The sequence below is a fragment of the Hirsutella rhossiliensis genome, assembly GCF_020360975.1.
Source record: "Hirsutella rhossiliensis strain HR02 chromosome Unknown scaffold00005, whole genome shotgun sequence".
NCBI classification, from domain to species: domain Eukaryota; kingdom Fungi; phylum Ascomycota; class Sordariomycetes; order Hypocreales; family Ophiocordycipitaceae; genus Hirsutella; species Hirsutella rhossiliensis.
Genome location: NW_025408671.1, coordinates 3760353 through 3776679, shown reverse-complemented (window position 1 = coordinate 3776679; position 16327 = coordinate 3760353). Strand labels below are relative to the sequence as shown.

At 60.0% G+C, this 16327-nt stretch overlaps 5 protein-coding genes across 5 annotated transcripts; 4 read left to right on the top strand and 1 right to left on the bottom strand.

The window, feature by feature from the left end:
- Positions 1–2880: 2880 nt before the first annotated feature.
- On the bottom strand, positions 2881–3697 carry HRG_05828 (centromere protein H (CENP-H) domain-containing protein; the record flags this gene model as incomplete). Its single annotated transcript, XM_044864299.1, has 3 exons — positions 2881–3265; positions 3326–3485; positions 3550–3697. The coding sequence occupies 3 exons, from the start codon at positions 3695–3697 to the stop codon at positions 2881–2883; spliced, it is 693 nt and encodes a 230-aa protein (XP_044720831.1).
- Positions 3698–4264: 567 nt separating this feature from the next.
- Positions 4265–8581, top strand: HRG_05827 (autophagy-related protein; the record flags this gene model as incomplete). Its single annotated transcript, XM_044864298.1, has 5 exons — positions 4265–4332; positions 4406–4517; positions 4577–6077; positions 6234–6702; positions 6754–8581. 5 exons carry the CDS (start codon positions 4265–4267, stop codon positions 8579–8581), a joined length of 3978 nt encoding a protein of 1325 aa, XP_044720830.1.
- A 592-nt stretch (positions 8582–9173) lies between these two features.
- On the top strand, positions 9174–10142 carry HRG_05826 (uncharacterized protein; the record flags this gene model as incomplete). Its single annotated transcript, XM_044864297.1, has 1 exon — positions 9174–10142. The coding sequence occupies one exon, from the start codon at positions 9174–9176 to the stop codon at positions 10140–10142; it is 969 nt and encodes a 322-aa protein (XP_044720829.1).
- A 749-nt stretch (positions 10143–10891) lies between these two features.
- Positions 10892–12712, top strand: HRG_05825 (ubiquitin carboxyl-terminal hydrolase domain-containing protein; the record flags this gene model as incomplete). Its single annotated transcript, XM_044864296.1, has 2 exons — positions 10892–11420; positions 11484–12712. 2 exons carry the CDS (start codon positions 10892–10894, stop codon positions 12710–12712), a joined length of 1758 nt encoding a protein of 585 aa, XP_044720828.1.
- Positions 12713–13549: 837 nt separating this feature from the next.
- On the top strand, positions 13550–14978 carry HRG_05824 (glycosyltransferase family 31; the record flags this gene model as incomplete). Its single annotated transcript, XM_044864295.1, has 2 exons — positions 13550–14101; positions 14160–14978. 2 exons carry the CDS (start codon positions 13550–13552, stop codon positions 14976–14978), a joined length of 1371 nt encoding a protein of 456 aa, XP_044720827.1.
- Between the last annotated feature and the right edge of the window lie 1349 nt (positions 14979–16327).

Sequence of the window (16327 nt, the reverse complement as noted above, 5' to 3'; positions counted from 1 at the left end):
GCAGGCGCAAACTGCATGCGCCTGCCACCCGACCGCTTTATCGAGGAATAGTGTGTCAGCGTGCTAGCCTATGCTTCATATCAACGTACGGCGAGCCAAAAGGTTTTGTCAAGTGCGCCTACTAGTGGTAGGGTCTGATCCAGGAGGTACCGTAGATGCTGTGCAGAGCACAATAGCAGCGGCACAGCGGGGCGTTGAGGTCACGTACCACGGCACCGTGTGTTGGTACCATCAAAGCGTCTCGGCATGAAGCCATGTGGGACAGAACGACTGCCTGGTCGCTCTACTTTGTACTGTACTCAAGATGTGCGCGTCGTCATGTACTTTTACAGCCGACTGCCAAGTGCCGCGGCGCTCATGAGCCTCCGGCTCCTCCGCCTGTCTTCATTGACAGGCCGCCACGCGCTCGCCAGTCGTAGTAGGTAGGTAGACGCACCAAGAGCCTCAATTTTCAAGCACGGCGCAGCCAGCAAGCGCGCAACGACTCACGTCCGTTTCATCCACCGGCTTTCTACTTGAGCAAAGCTGCCCAAGCAAGGCAAGTGACTTCCAGAATTCACTGGAAAAGAGATTTGTGCCTTGCCTAATCACCTCCCGGGGAGCAGCAACACAAGCGAGCAGAGCGCCTCATCCCTTTGGCTGTCATAAGGCCACCCTCAGGTCACTCGTAAGGATACCAACGAATCAGACTCAATCTGCAAATGGTACAAGATTGTGGCCGACCATCTCACCAAAAAGGATGTATCGATAGCAGAGGTAGTACAAGCAGCCTATCGTAGCTCTTCCGTTTTGTTGTGAGTTTTTGGCTCTTTGCGTTAGGTTATAAGTAGCTGCTGACAAAGGCGGGGGCTGTGGGTCCAGCTACTTAGGGGTGGCCTTACGACTGCCAAAGGGCACCACTGTCTCTGCTTCTCGGGGGGCGGAACAAGCATGAGCGGACCGCTTGTCTCGAATACATGCCTAGCGATGGGGTAGGAGAACCAGGATGAGTTTCACTCTGGGCAGATGCGTCAAAGTACTTGCACAACAGCAAGAGGGCATGCTCGATTCCTCGCCCCTTCACGCAAATTGGTATTTGTACTCGGCACTTCAATCAGTAGGATTGGTACCTGGCCTGAGTGCAAAGCCTCGCCAGGAAGACAGGTAATAATTATCAGTCCACCAAGAAAGCTTGGGTGCCTTGCTCGGCAAGGTACAGTACCTGTACTGTGCCTCGACTTGTGCTTGCACGCGGCAAGCAGCAGTGTGAGGAATGTTGCGGGAAGGACTGGACACACCCACACACCCATTCGCCGCCGGGAACGAGGTACCGTTACTATCAGGGCAGCACGTGCAATTCTTCTCACCTCAATGCACAGTGAATGACAAGAAAGGCGACTCGTTCTGTTCGCAGGCAAAAGCGGGTGAATGATTTGACTCCTCCTGCCCTTGTTGGCGCTATCGAGCTTCACCTCGGGTAGATGTGAGTACTTACTGCGAGTCCTCGCGCCTAGAGGCGCATTAGGGAGGCACAGAGTGAATCCTGTACATGCATCAGTACGTGGCTGTGGTCACAAATCGCTCTTTTGGGTGTGCGATGAAAGCCCACCAACAAGGGGGAGAGAGCAAAAGAGGGGGCGCGCAAAGGCAAGGCTAAGCCCTGCACTCGTCTGTGTGTGTGCATGGCACTGCATGCCCGTAAATGAATGAAAGGGCACACAGCGAGCCACACACTGTACAAGCTTGATTGGCAACTCGCTGAGAGTGTTGCTGTTTGCCCGAGGCCAATTCTCGCTCGCATCGCCCTGCTTTTCTTAGAACGGCATAGTGCTGCTCGTCCTTGTATCGCAAGGACTACTCTGTAACTATACAAGCTGTTTGCCTCGCTGCTCGACTGGCTACCTAGTCGATGGACGGCCCGATCGCTACGTCGGTTGGCTACCTAAGGTAGGTAGACAATTGGAGTTTCCCAGTCTTGGACAATTACCTACTACGAGGAGTACCGTACAGTACTTCGCAAGAGAACTTCGAGCTCCCTTGCAAGGCCAGGCAGTGGTTCATTGGTGGTCGAGGGCTGCGCGTGCATCCTCAGGATTTGCAAGCTGTTTCTTAGCAGGTCGTCGCACGCCTTGTCTCTTCACTGGTGTCTTTGCGCCTGACTGCCAAGCGGCGGAAGATGTAGCAGTACACCACACACAAGCGCGAAATATACAGGTACGTGGGTACTTTCCACCTAATGTAAAGTGTCCACCTTGGTTGTCCTAGTGCACGTATCGCAGTTTCTTATGAAAGCGGAAGCATCTCTTACCGTGGGTGTCGGAAGAGCGCTAGCGTCACCTTGGTCCCAGGCAACAGCAACCGGCTCGCACTGATAAGCAAGTATTTCTGCATGTACTGTATACTTGACCGCAGACGACCAAAGTACTCCGTCCGGTACGGCGAACCCCTTCCGTCTGAGTCTCCCTGGTTCTAATCTACCAAGGTAGTACTCGAGGTACCTAGGTACCTAGCAGGAGCAGGTAGTGCCCTCAGTGACATCACCTGGTACAAAGTACTTTACACTTTACACTAGGCAAGGGAAACAGCCCGGACCAACGTTGCGGCAGTGCCACCTTCTCCTCTCGCAACCAGTCGCGCAATGCCGTGTGCTGGCATTTGCGCACACGTTTTTTTTTCGTGTGCCATCTCGCAGGCCGTTGCGTCGGTGAATTTAGTCGAGGCCGACGATGCCTCAATCTCGGGTATCGGGAGCCAGCGCAGGACGGGCTCCGATATTCAGGAGTGACCCAGCCTCCATGTCCCATCACCTGCTTCGCGGACCCTGCCTGTCCCATTTCCACGTTGCACGGCCTCAGGCAAGGCCAGACACTGCGAAACGAGAGGCGAACCACTCAGGGCCTTTCACGGCCGCTCGTCTTCGTTTTCTGGATCGAGCACCATATCGCACAGCTCATCATCGCGAGCCCAGTCGATGCCGCTTCCAGAGACTACGCCACTAGCCACGCCCTTGATGACTCTCCACCGCTTCCTCCGTGACGCGACTTCGTTCTCTAGCCGCGCGATTGCGCTCCGTTTCTCAGGCGAATCGAAACTTCCGGTCCGTTTCCTCTTTGCCTTGTCCGCCAAGTCGCATAGCATTGCCGCCAACTCTACGTTCCGGCGACTGACGCGTGCTGCGTCGGCCTGGGTCCGGGTGAGTTGGTCGCGCAGCATTTCCATGTCAGCGGCCTGCCGGGCGACCGATATGACCGCCTCGTCTCTGCGTTCCACGTAGGGTAACAAGTCACTGGCATAACGTTAGTGAGTGCTGAACTGACGCGCTCAAAGGCGAGATGGTTCAACGTGCCGTTCCACGGGAGATGCATCTGTGCCGTTGTGGACGGCCTTGAGAATGGGATTCGCCACCACGACTGCCTCTACGGCATCGTTTCGTAGCTTGAGCTTTGCCCTCGCATCCAGGAGATCCTCCTGCCATGTCCTGGAAACTGCGCCGGCGCCATGCGCCTCTGCCGCGATAATGTGAGAATGAATGCTACCAGTAAAGCCTGGGTCTGCTACCGCGTGTCGTACCTGCTCGATGCGATGCCAGCGCGTTGGCCATGGCCGTCTCCAGTCGAAGCTGCTGCAGGCTGTCGAACAAGTCGAGAGCACGCTGCTCGTCCGAGGGTAGGGGCAGAGAAGCGGGATCATGATCCGCCCGGGGTTCAGACGCGTCCATGTCTTGACAGCCGGTTCACGACAGATGGTGGAAGCCAAGACCCCCTCTCATGGTAGCAAGTAGGTCCAGTCGGGCGCGACGAGGTCATGGATGCTGCGCAGCCAATGATCGCGAGTCGCGGATGGCTTGATGGGACGTGGACTCAGCCACGTGTGGCTAGGCCCATCCGTCTGCGGAACCACCCCACCGGGCTTACGAGGCTGGGGCACTCGGCCGAGATAGTAAGGAAGTCAGCGATTACGAGGCACGAGGTCACGCTTGCGCCAGCCCAAGGTAGCCACAGCATCCATCCCATCGCGACGCCTAAAGTCTGTCGGCGCCTCAAAGTCTCTCGGTGGTCACGCTACAACCAGGTCTTGCGCCCTCGCCTCCCCTCAAATTCGCACAAGCACCCCGATGCCTGTCATCCATCCTCAACAGCAAGCGTCTTAAAGCGAGCGTCTCACTCCAGGCTTCGTCCCGCCCAGCAGCACCGACCGACGTCCGCTTGTTACTCACCTCGCTTCTGCCTCCTTGTCGCGTCGGTCGCCCGAGCGCCGTCATACTCTCCATGGGAGATGTCTTGGGATGGCGACGCAGGTGTTGATTGCCCACACGGGCCAACGCCTCGAGGTCGACGCGGCGCAGTTTTCAACGTAAAAGCCCTTCCCCCTCCTCCACACGTCGTCCTGGTCGTCTTCATGGCCCCGTTCCTAACTTGGCCTACAGACTCGATGACCTGAAATCATGGGTGGCCCGTAGCAGCTCTGTGTCTCTTCAGCATATGGTAGCTCTCACTCCCCAGGGACGCAACGTCAAGTTCGCCAGCCTGCACTCCGAGGTATGTGGTGCATCCAAGCCACGTTCCGTGGTCCAGACCACCCGCTGACTCTCGGTCAGAAAGAGATTTACATCTACGACGTCCGAGTAACGCAGCAGATGACGGCGTCGGGCACCCCTCCTCTTATCTCCGATATCCCTCTGCCGCGGCGTCTGTCCGTTCCGGCTGCGCCCAACTCGATCGATGACGTGCAAGCCATTTCCTCATGGCAGCACCTGTACGAGGAACGCCGCAGCTGGGCTCTCCGGCTGGCAGACAACTGCTCTCGCACCAACTCGGCCGTCTTAGCCCGCTATGATGAGATCGATGTCATACTCAAGTGCCTGGACGCGGCGGTCGCCAACCTCGAGATAAGCGTGAAACAGATCGAACCTAAGTACACGGAGCTCAAGAAATGGGTGGACCCTGCTCTGTCGGAGCACGAACGGCTCGCGACCGAGTGGGAGCAGTATCTTGCCTTGGCTCGTAACATTTCCGTGTCGCCCTCCATGGTCAAGTTCATGACTAGGGGCGAGGTGACCAGGGCTGACGTGACTCTCGAGGATCTGGTTGAACCCGAGACGGCCAGGAAGGCTGGCAAGCTCGCGCCGACCGCGCGCAGAAGGTTCGGCGACAAGGCCGCCGAGCTGGACAGGCTTGCAACTCAGATGTACCAGGGCTTCGAAGGACTTGCCGCCGACTTTGACAAGCTCATGGGTCGCTCCGTTTTAGGACACAGCACCGACTCGGCACAGCTCCTCCAGGACATTGAAGCCGTCGCCGGCCAGATCGATGCCGATTACCACACCTCCCTCAGCTACGGAGGCTCGCAGCGCGATCTCGCTCAAGCCTCAAAGACAGCATCCAATCACACCGAAAGACTAGTCCCATCGCTCAAGAAGCGCGCCAAGGAAATGGACGAGATGATGCAGTATGCGACGCGCGCGCGAAACAACCTCGTCCACGAATCTGTCGGCTTCATGCAAACCATCACTGACATCACGGCGCTTCACAGCGGCGTCAAGAACCAGATCAACATCCTGAATCAATCGGAAGACGACATGACAACATTCGACTACCTTCGCCTCATCCATCAACTCCCTTACATGTATGCCTCGTTCGTAGTAGAGGCCATTCGCCGCCGGGAATGGGTCGACAAGATCAGGACCGACTCTTCGACCCTCGCTAATGAAATGGCCTTGTTCCAGGATGAAGAAGCGAAGCGACGCAGAAGATGGCAGAAGATGATCGGCAGCATGTACGGGCCAAGTTTGGACACCACCGTCGTTGGACTCGAGGTCAATCTGCTTGGAGAGGACGTGCCTTGGCCCGCCATGACCAAGGAAGAACTGGACGAGTTCCTTCAAAGTCTCCAGGATCAGGACACTGATCCCACGATCCTCGAGGACGTGGGAAAACTAGTTCAAGAGCTGAACAGTCCCACGAAACAACAATTCAGGAGGCTCAAGGCGTTCAAGAACGGCAGCGTCCACGAAGCAGCCCTCGGGCGGAGCGGGCTCATGATTCGTGGCGATGATGAACTCATTCGTACCCTGCAGGAGGACAAGTCGAAGCTTGAAAGCAAGCTCAAGACGGCAGAGAGTAGGGTCAGGCGTCTAGAGGATCTGCTGCATAGGCAGAGTCAGGCTTCGCGTCCCGGGAATCTCTTCCAGTCTCCAAAACCTCAGTCCCACGAAAGACGGGACTCGATTTCGTCAATCAAGTCACATCGTCCAGAGGACCTCCGCCGCGCCTCTGACGGGGCCGATTCCTTGCTTCGGCGGATTGAGCAGCTTGAGAATGAGCTCCGCGACGAGAAACAGCGCGCTGCCAAGTTTGAAAAGGAGCTGAGCGTTCGGAACACACAGCATGATGACATGAAGGACCAGATTCAGGAAGTCAATTCCACGAAGAAAGACCTGTTGGAAAACATGGAGGCTCTGAAGCGCGAGTTCTTGGATGAACGCAAGTCTTTGGAAGACGAGATCAAGACGTTGAAGGCTCGGCTCGAGGACACGGAGGACGACATGGAGCATTTTGGCGAGTCGCGCGAAAACGAGAAGGCCGCCTATGATGAAAAGATTCAGATTCTCGAGGCTGAAATCGAGCGACTCGGAAAGGAGCGGGAAGACGATTCGCTTCAAGCTCAAGGACAGGTCGAGCTACTAATGAAAGAGTCCCATATGCAGCGAAATCAGCTCGATGCGTCGGAGCGGCAGCTTCAAGCCGCCCAAGACGAGAATAATTCTCTGCTCAGGAAGCTCGAGGCCGCCCAAGAGACCGTCGAGGACCAGGTCCAAGCTTTGAGGAAAATACACGGCGAGGTGGCTCCCGGTGCTTCCTTGTCGGCCAGTCTAGTGGACCTGACGGACTCGCTGCAGCTCCACGCAGGAGACCTCTTGGCCAAGTTACGAGCGGCGGGAAGTGATTACGCTCTCGTCAAGGCAGATCTCGGACAGGCCCTTGATTCGGTTAAAGAGCTCGAGGCAGAGGTATCCGAACTGAATGGCAAGTTGAAGGCCGCGGAAGAAGACGGGAGGGGGCTTCGTGAGAACCTCGCGGAGGAGCAAGCCAAGACCGTCGCCCTTGAGAAAGAGGCTGCTGAGAGTCGAGGCCAGCTAAGCGAGTTGCGAGGCCAGTTGTCCGACGGAGAGACAGGCTCAGAGACGCTTCGCAAGAAGCTCGAAGCAGAGGAGAAGAAGACGGCCGAGCTCGCAGAGGAGTTGGCGTCCCGTCAGTCGCACATGGGCAGCCTCCAGGAGGAACTCGATGCGCTCAGGCAGAAGGCGGAAAGCCTTGACGGTAAACTTTCTGTTCTTACTAGTCGATGCGAATCTCGCGACGGAAGGACAAAGGACTTGACGCAGAGGCTGTACACACAAAACGACCGCCTCGTGCGTCTTCTCGAGCGCATCGGATATTCTGTGAGTCGCGAAGCTGGGCAAATGGCAATCAATAAGATTCCGCGGTCTGAGAGGAGCGCCCCAAACCCCAATGACTCTTCTGACCCCGGATCCAACCTTCGTCGTTCGACCAGTGTCGGCACGGGAGCGACGGGCGACAACGCCGATCTCGGACTCTTGTACTGGATGAACAGTACAGACGGGTCGGCGGAGGCGGACAAGTACGACTCCTTTGTACGAAACTTTGGCTCCTTTGACATGGACCTCTTTTCCGACACGCTGTACCTCCGGATCAAGGAGGCGGAACACAAGGCTCGAAAGTGGCAGCGAGAGGCTCGAGCATATCGGGACCGGGCACACACCCTTCAAAAGGACGCTCACGACAAAATCGCGTTTAGACACTTCAAGGAGGGTGACCTCGCTCTCTTCCTGCCAACGCGCAACCAGCAGGCAGGCGCATGGGCAGCGTTCAACGTGGGATTCCCGCACTACTTTCTCCGTGAACAAGAGGCGCACCGGCTTCGTCATCGGGAATGGCTCGTGGCACGAATCTCTCGCATTCAGGAACGCGTGGTGGACCTGTCAAAAAGCCTCCAGCCCGCCAACGACGCCGAATCCATGAACGAGGATGAGAACGACAACCCCTTCCAGCTGTCAGACGGTTTGCGATGGTATCTCATTGATGCTCACGAGGATAAGCCCGGCGCCCCGTCCACTCCTGGCATGGGAAAGTCGACGGTCGCGGCGAACAATGTGGAGGCGACGGCCGATATCCAGTCGCACACGGCCAAGGGAAAGGGCAGGAGCCGCGACAGCGTGACAAGCATCGAGGGCATTAACAAGACGCTCTCGAAAAGCTTAGACAGCCGTCGGAGTAGCTCGGGCTCCAAGAAGGCTCTGCCGTTTCCGACGGTTGGCGGCGCCGCCTTGCTCAAGAGCAGCGCACTCGCGAGCGAGACCAACTCACTGCGGGCGGCGGCGCCAGACACGCCGGCCGGGACGAGTCCTGTGCAGGGAGGCCTCCTCACAGCCAGCAACGCGCATGCCGATCAACGAGCCCGGGCCGAGGCGCGCCGCGAAAACACGCCTGGGGCGGACACGCAGAAACAGGCGGGCGAGTTAGGTTCAGGCGGCGGGAAGTCGTCCGAGGTACGAAACGTCGACTCCCTCCTGGGGCCATAGGTGGCTGATGAATGAAGCCTGGGCAACCTCGACGCCAGATGCGGCGGGAAGGATCCGGCGAGGACACGAGCAAGAGTTCCGTGCTGTGGGATCCGCTGTGGAGCGTGGATTACAGCTACGAGAGCCCTTTGGGAAAGTATTAGGGGACGACGTAGTATAGCATTGGCCGGGTGAGACACTGTTTTAATGGCCCTTTGGTCGCAAGGTTTAGGGTGTTGCCAGCGAGCTTTGGATGGTTGGGGTGCATCGTTTGTCGATTGCTGCCGTTGTCACGATGCATCAAAAGCGGCGTTTATTATCACAGGGGGAAAGGAGTTGGGCAAAGCTCGTATATGAAGCCAGACGCCGAATTTTATTCCAGGCACAAGAGGTGATGGTGTTATATTTGGCTGCCGTGGCGTCGTGAAGATCTTTGGCCAACATGTGCATCGTGCTTTGGTGTTGTTGTTTGCTTACCTAACGGTAAGATGACGTAAGACGCGAGGCATTTGTGGCGACGGCTGGTTGCAGCGACTCCAAGCACCAACACCACAGCACCACCATCGCCCTCGAGGGCAGCCTCGCTGACCATGTGACAGCCAATCGTCCATCCATGGAGTCCCTTGAACGCCGCGCCAGTCTGCCCACGGAGCTGATGCTGCACATTGTCGACAGCGTGCTGCCGGCGAATCCGCATGCCCTGCTTCCCCCGTCGCACACAGCGACCAAGACGCTGCTCACCTTCACGCGGGTGTCGCGCGCGACGTATGGACATGCGTCCAAGCTCCTGCGCCAGCGCTGCCTCTATCTCGACTCGAGCCGCCGCCTGGCGGACCTGTTGGCGTGCATGCCGAGGCTCGTGCCGACCCTGCCGCCGATAGTGTCGCTCCGACACGTTACGTCGCTCTACCTTGCGCCATTTGGGCGCTCGCTCGACGACCTGCCGACGGCAATATGGACCCGCCAGCTCTTGTGCGAGGTCTGCGAGACGCTGCGCAGGCTGGTGGTGCAGATTCCGTTTGGCAGCCTGGATCCGCTCGACGATCACCTCAACGTCCGGCAAACGCTGCGCCACGGTTTTGAGCAGCTCACGCGTCTCGAGGAGTTTACTTGCCTCGGAGAATACCCGGCGCTGAGCGTCCCGGACGCGCACACGGATGTGTGGCGGTTGTGGCCCAACCTCAAGCGGTTGGCGCTGTTTGGCGTGCCTCTCAACAGCCACTGGCTCTGGTGGGACATTGCGACGCTGCCCGAGCTGCACCACGTCGTTCTGGCGCGGCCGCAGCACGTCGATTCGACCAACATCAAAGACGAGTACTTTCACAAACTCCCGCGCCAGGACCGGCGCCTCGGCAGAAAGATCAAAGTGATGCTGCTGGACGCGGCGTACGAGATCGCCGACCTGGACACGACGCGGTGGGGAGAGATTGACCCATCTGGAAACATGACGGTCGAGGTGTATCAGGTCCCGATTCCCTTTTACGGCGACGAGACGCCGCATGAGCTGGTGACTGCCTGGGCGAAGCGAGGCGCGTTGGACGGGTCGCTGTGGACGTGGTCAGGCAGCAAGGCAGGCTCCTGACGAGCCACTTGTGGCCGCGGCTCTCTGCCCCGTGGCGGTACTTTTTATGAAGCCATGCGTCCTTGGCGAGGGAATAGACTCGCGTATAATTAGATGATGCCATGTCAGCCTCCTTTCCAGCAAGCTAAAGGGAAAATATGCACATAAAAATGTGTAGCCATTCGCCTTTGACGCAACCCTGCTCCACGCTTGCAAAGCAGAAGGAGAGAGGCATTTACACTCATATAAACAGAGATTAAAGGTGGTTTGCAGCAGCTCGGACTCGTGAGCAGCGTGTTACAGTAGAAAAGTAATGGGTGTGGTTGAGAGAAAGCGCTTCGGCCACCGGAACAACTCGGCCCCGGGTAGCCTCGGCCCTAGTCGGATTGCGTGCCTGTGACTAGACGGAGGTTCGCGAACTGCCACAGTCACCGTCGACAGTTTGTCAATCCATTCTAGGCCAAACAGCCAGTTTCAGACCGCCAGGCCCCGTCGATCAAGACTCTCACTCGCCAGCCCGCCCGAGCCGTGCTCGACGCATTCTCCGACCCCGGCAAGGCTGCTGCGCCCGTCTTCTCCAAGGCAGACAGACGGCGACTTTTGTCTTTGGATCCGGATCCTCGCAATGACGCTGCGTCGGCAATCTTCCTTTCCCTGACACCAACGTGTGCGTCTCGGATACACTCCAAGGCGACCCTCGTCCGCGCCTCCCGACGGCGCTCCCTCTCCCCCTGAGCTCGCCGCATAGACGAGCCTCGCGACCGGCGACAATGCCCGAGCGGTCGGCAACGGTCGTGTCCTACGCCGCCGGGGCCTCGCTCGCGGCCGTTGCGCTCATCTACGTCTTCGGGCCGACCTTTACCATCGACCACGACTCCGGCAACTCCTCGCGCAAGACGACGATAGTTGGCCTGCGCAACCAGGCAAACGACTGCTTCATCAACTCGGTCCTCCAGGCCCTCGCCGGGCTCGGCGACCTGCGCGTCTACCTCATCCGCGAAACCCACCGCCGCCACATCGAGGACCCGGCCGTCTACCAGAACCTCGTCCAGCCGCAGGCCGGCGCCAGGCTCGAACAGTGGAAGCTGCAGGGGCTGCAGGAGGGGCTCGTCACCCGCGGGCTCAAGGACATGCTGGACGCGCTTAACGAGCGGCCCATTGCCAGGAAGTCCATTTCTCCCTTTCCCTTTGTCAAGGTCCTCGAGGCCGCCTTCAAGCAGCGCATCAGCAGGCAGCAGCAGGATGCCCAGGAGTTTCTTCAGATTGTGGCCGAGCGGCTCAAGGACGAGTACCGCGCTGGTCAGCGCGCCCGGGCCTATGCGCGGAGACACGGGCTGGCGTCCGGCCATGCGGCTTCGGAAGCCGTCGATGCGCAACGGCCGCCGGACCTCGCCGCCACCAACGGAGACGACGCCGAGCCTGAGCCCAAGGCACAGGCGCCAGTCGTGGCCGAGCCCGAGGTGGAAGAGAGCTTCCCAATGGAAGGCAAGTACGAGTCTCACATAGAGTGCCTGGCCTGTCGGTATCGGACCAAGCCGAGGGAAGAGAGCTTTTGTACCCTGACGCTGGCCGTGCCGCACGTGTCGTCGACGTCGCTCAGTGCCTGCTTTGACGGCATCTTCAAGACGGAATTCGTCGACGACTTCAAGTGCGAAATGTGCCGGCTCGTGCAGGCGAAAGCCACGCTGGAGCACGAACTCGCGCGGTCTACGTCGGATGGATTCAGGGCGCAGGCCAAGGACAGCATCGAAAAGCTCGCCGCGGCCATTGAGACGGACCCCGAGCAGCCGCCCGTTGGCGTGGAGCTGGGCGACATTCGCTACGCGCCAAAGAGGCGGATTGGCAAGACGACACGCATGACCATCTTCCCCAAGGTCCTGGCGATTCACCTGTCGCGGTCCATTTACGGCGTCGGGCAGATGACGCAAAAGAACTCGGCAAAGGTTGCCTTTCCGGAGCGGCTGCCCCTGGGAGGTCTGGCGGACCAACACAAGTACAAGCTGCTCGGCATCATCACCCACCGAGGCGGCCACAACAGCGGCCACTACGAGGCCTTTCGACGACAGAACCAGCCCTCGCCCTACCACAACGCAAACACCTTCCAGCCGTCTGACATTTACAGCAAGACATCGACGCCCGTCTCCACGCCGAGGATGGCGGCGGCGCGTCAAGCCGGCAGCCCGGCCACCTCGACGCCAGACCTCCTCTCGGCATCTCCCGCGACCAACTCGTCGACGCCCTCGCTGGAGTCGATGCCCGCCGCGCCGCGCAGCGTACCGCCCGAGATGGGCTCGCCGCAGTCGGATGCCAAGGACCGTGACGCCGACACGAGCAGTCTGCGCTCCGTCGCCGCCTCGACCAAGTCGGCGCTGTCGCGGCTAGCGCCTTCCAAGGCGGGCCAGGACAGCAGCGCGTCGCCGAGGAGCTCCAAGGCGCAGCAGGCGGCGCCGGCGAAGCGGGCCAAGAAGCGCAAGCCGGCGTCTGACAGGTGGTGGCGGGTGAGCGACGAAAAGGTGCGCGAGGCCAAGACGAGCGAGGTCTTGGGCATGCAGCGGGAGGTGTACATGCTGTTTTACGAGCTGGAGGAATAGAAACCGCTGCTCAGTGCGCGCGGCGAGTCGGCTGTAAGAAACGCAGGGGGCGATGGAGTCTTTACTTGTGAAGCGCGCTTTGCTCCTCTATTACTTCATCCGCCTCCTCCTTGTGAGGGGCAGGGAAGAAAGCGCATAAACGGGCCCTCCAGGTTTGCAATCTTGATGGACATGTATCACTAGCATTTAGACATACTCTTGCCGTCGGCGCGCTCTTCGGGGAGCTACTGGGGGCAGACAGGGGGCAGACTCCTGCTTATACATGGTCTAGGCAGGGAGGGTCCTTAAGTGAGACTCTCGAAGCTGAGGCATACTGTGTTCGGAGCGGTGCCTCTACATGGCCTGGCGAAATACCGTGCCGCTTGATCGATTGATGCGAATGCGAGGCTGAAGGATGTAGCAGCCACCGCCTGCATGAGTCATCATTGGCTGATCAAATGGACATTTCACCGATGACGAGGCCCAACGCAAACGCAGCGCAAACAATGTCAGCCTCGCCCGTTTTCCGCCTCTGCCAGGCTGAGGTCGGAAGCAAACCCCCAAGAGACCCAAGGCCAGGGACCCGACGCGCGGTGACGTCCCCCCCGTGTCCCGCGACCTGCGGCTCCTGAGCGCGCCGAGGAGGAAGCACGTGGGTAGGCCCTTTTCGTGTTTTCACCGAGCGTGCAGTTGGGCTTTTTCTCACCGTCCTGCTCTAGCCGCTGGGATTTGCTGGGGGCGCGAAAGACCGTCTTTGATCCACTCACGCCTAAACACGCGGGGAGGAGGATAGGGGATCGGTCAATCCCCTGGGATCCAGTTGTTTTCCTCCTTTCCATCCCAGAACCATCAGCCGGGATGCTCAACATCCCGCGCCGGGTTCGGCGACGCCTGACGCCCGTGGCCGTGCTGCTGCTGCTCGTGCTCGGCGTCGGGTGGGTCGCGCAGCCGCCGGACTCGCGCGTGCGGCTGGCGCTGCGCTTCAACCTGGGCCGGCTGGCAGAGCGGGCGCGCGGCACCGACGCGCGGCAGCTGCGGGGGCCGGCGCGGCACCGCGTCGACCTGGGCTCCGACGTCGGCTTCCTCATCAAGACGGGCTACGGCACGCGCCACCGCCTGCCGGAGCAGCTCGGCGCGCTGTCGCGCCGCGGCGTGCTGGGCCCCGAGGGGCGCGGCTTCCTCGTCGTCGTCGGCGACTGGACGGCGGCCAACGCGAGCGACGCCCGGGGGCTGGGCGTCGAGGTGCACGACGCCATCAAGACGGTCATGGAGAGCAAGATTGGCGTCGAGTGGCACGAGCACCAGCGCTTCAACAAGTACAGGAGCATGCAGGGGGCGGTGGCGGCGGGCGACGAGGAGCGGGCGCTTCTCCTCGGGCAGACGTACGGGTGGGAGCTCGACGCCTTAAAGGTCCGTCATTGACCCACCCCTGACACGCGAGAGCGGGAATGCTGAGGGCGGAGCGCAGTTCATCATGGGCATGGAGCTCGCATACCGGCGGCTGCCCCTCAAGAAGTGGTACGTGATCCTCGACGACGACACCTACCTGGTCAAGCCGTCGCTGGAGCTGCTGCTGGGCCACCTGGACCCGAGGAAGCCGCAGTACATTGGCAACGCCGTGGGCGACTACAAGGGCCGGTTCGCGCACGGGGGCTCGGCGGTGCTGCTGTCGGGCGAGGCCATGCGGGTGCTCTTCACCCGGCCCGAGGTGGTCGCGCAGGCATACATCGAGTCGCTCGACGAGACGTGGGGGGACCGGCTGGTGGCGACGACGCTGCATAAGGTGGGCATCTACGTCGAGGAACGCTACAGCCACCACTTTAGCGGCGAGCCGCCCAAGCTGGCACGCATCACCAGGGACCGCATCTGCTCGCCCGTCGTCTCCTTCCACGGGCTGCGCATGCCCGGGGACATGGCGCGCGTGGGCGCAAGGCTGGCGGGCGTCAAGGAGCCCGTGCTCTGGGGCCAGCTGTGGGAGCTGTTTGGCGACCAGCCCATGGAGAGGTACGGCAGGAAGCCCTACCCGGCGGGCGACCACGTGGGGCCGAGCGGCGAGGCGACGAGGCGCTGGGAGGGGGTCCGGGACGGGGACGACTGCAGGGCCCGGTGCGACACGGAGAGCTGGTGCCTCGCGTGGACGTTTGCGCGCGAGACGGGCGAGTGCCTCGGGAGCCCGTGGGTGGTGGTCGGGGACGGCGAGGGCGGCGGCGGCGACGAGGGGCCGAGGGTGTCAGGCATCAGCTGGAAGCGCATGGAGCCCTGGGCGCATCAGTGTCGGCGGCCGTGATGAATTTGTCAGCGCACGTGTCGGTGGCGGTGGAGGACGAGTCGCATGCACGCATCCGCGCATTCGGTGGCTCCGTCGGTCGAGGAATGCGCGCGGGTGCGGAAGCGACGCGAGTTTGAAGCGGCGAGCCAGAAGAGCTGCGTCGAGCGGAGATGATGGTGCGAGGGCGCCTTGTTTGGCTAAGCAAAGCATCGTTGCAGGCGGATTGACTGACGCACCAGAGCGGAGGCCGGGGGGCCGGTGCCCAAAGGGGAATGTGCTCGCGTAGCCCTACCATAGAGGTGCGGGTGTGTCATGTAGAGGCAGCTCGCTTGTTGCAGTCTGATGCAGCAGTGCAGATGTCGTCTTGGATGGTTTTCTGATGCGTTTTGTTGTTGTTTTATTTAATCTACGCGAGGCTTCGTTGCGGGGGGGGGGAGATGCGGCCGATATTACTAAGCCGGATGCCACGACAGGTACGTATGTACATGCCTATGCAACATATGGTACGTGGTACGTGGTACGGGTACGAGAGCGTGCGCTCTGCATTGATTACGACTGTGCGTTGTCTCTCCAATGAACCATTTCTCTTCTTTACTCAAATCTCCTCTATTCTCTCATGGATTCCCGGGGTCGCGGTGGACGAAGCATGACGCACCTCCTTGATGGACGGAGCTTTTGCTCGTGCAAGTACTCCGTAAATCCGTACATGTACCTAGATACTTAGGTACTTACCTCGGGATGCATGTACCTGAAGACAACCACGCCCAAACGCATATATGCACATACATGATGCATGGACGCATGCATACCTGCATACAGATGCGAAAGCCACCGACGATCGACGGCGACAAGTCACGAGCAGAGCAGCAAATGGGCAATCTTGCATATGACGGCGCCTCGCTCTCCCGGCCGAAACAAGATGGCGGCGGCCAGAGACCTTGTCCCACAGCCGGCTTCTCTCCCGCGGGAGGTCGGGCGGCCTTTGGCGGGACCGTTCAGGGGACGCCGCGTCCAGCGCTCATGTACCTGCCTGGCTGGACGGTGCGGGAGGGTACATGGCCAGCATGCAGCCATCAGGCCACCTGCGATGGGCCAAGGCGAGCCAGATCTCGGGCGGCAGCTCCCGGTGCATCTTCTCTCTCCTGCTGCATCTTCCCGGGGCTTTCTTTTCCTCGTCGGCGCTCTCTCTTGTCTTGTTTTTTCTTCTTCGTCTCTCGGGGAATCGGCCTGCTCGGTGCCGGCCGCCCCGGCACGGAGCGTGGAAAGTATACCGCCGATGCGTGTCGAGAGAGCGCGTGCACAGGAACGGTGAAGCCATCCATGCGCACATGCATATGAATACAGAGGCGTGCACCTATACTGCGTGC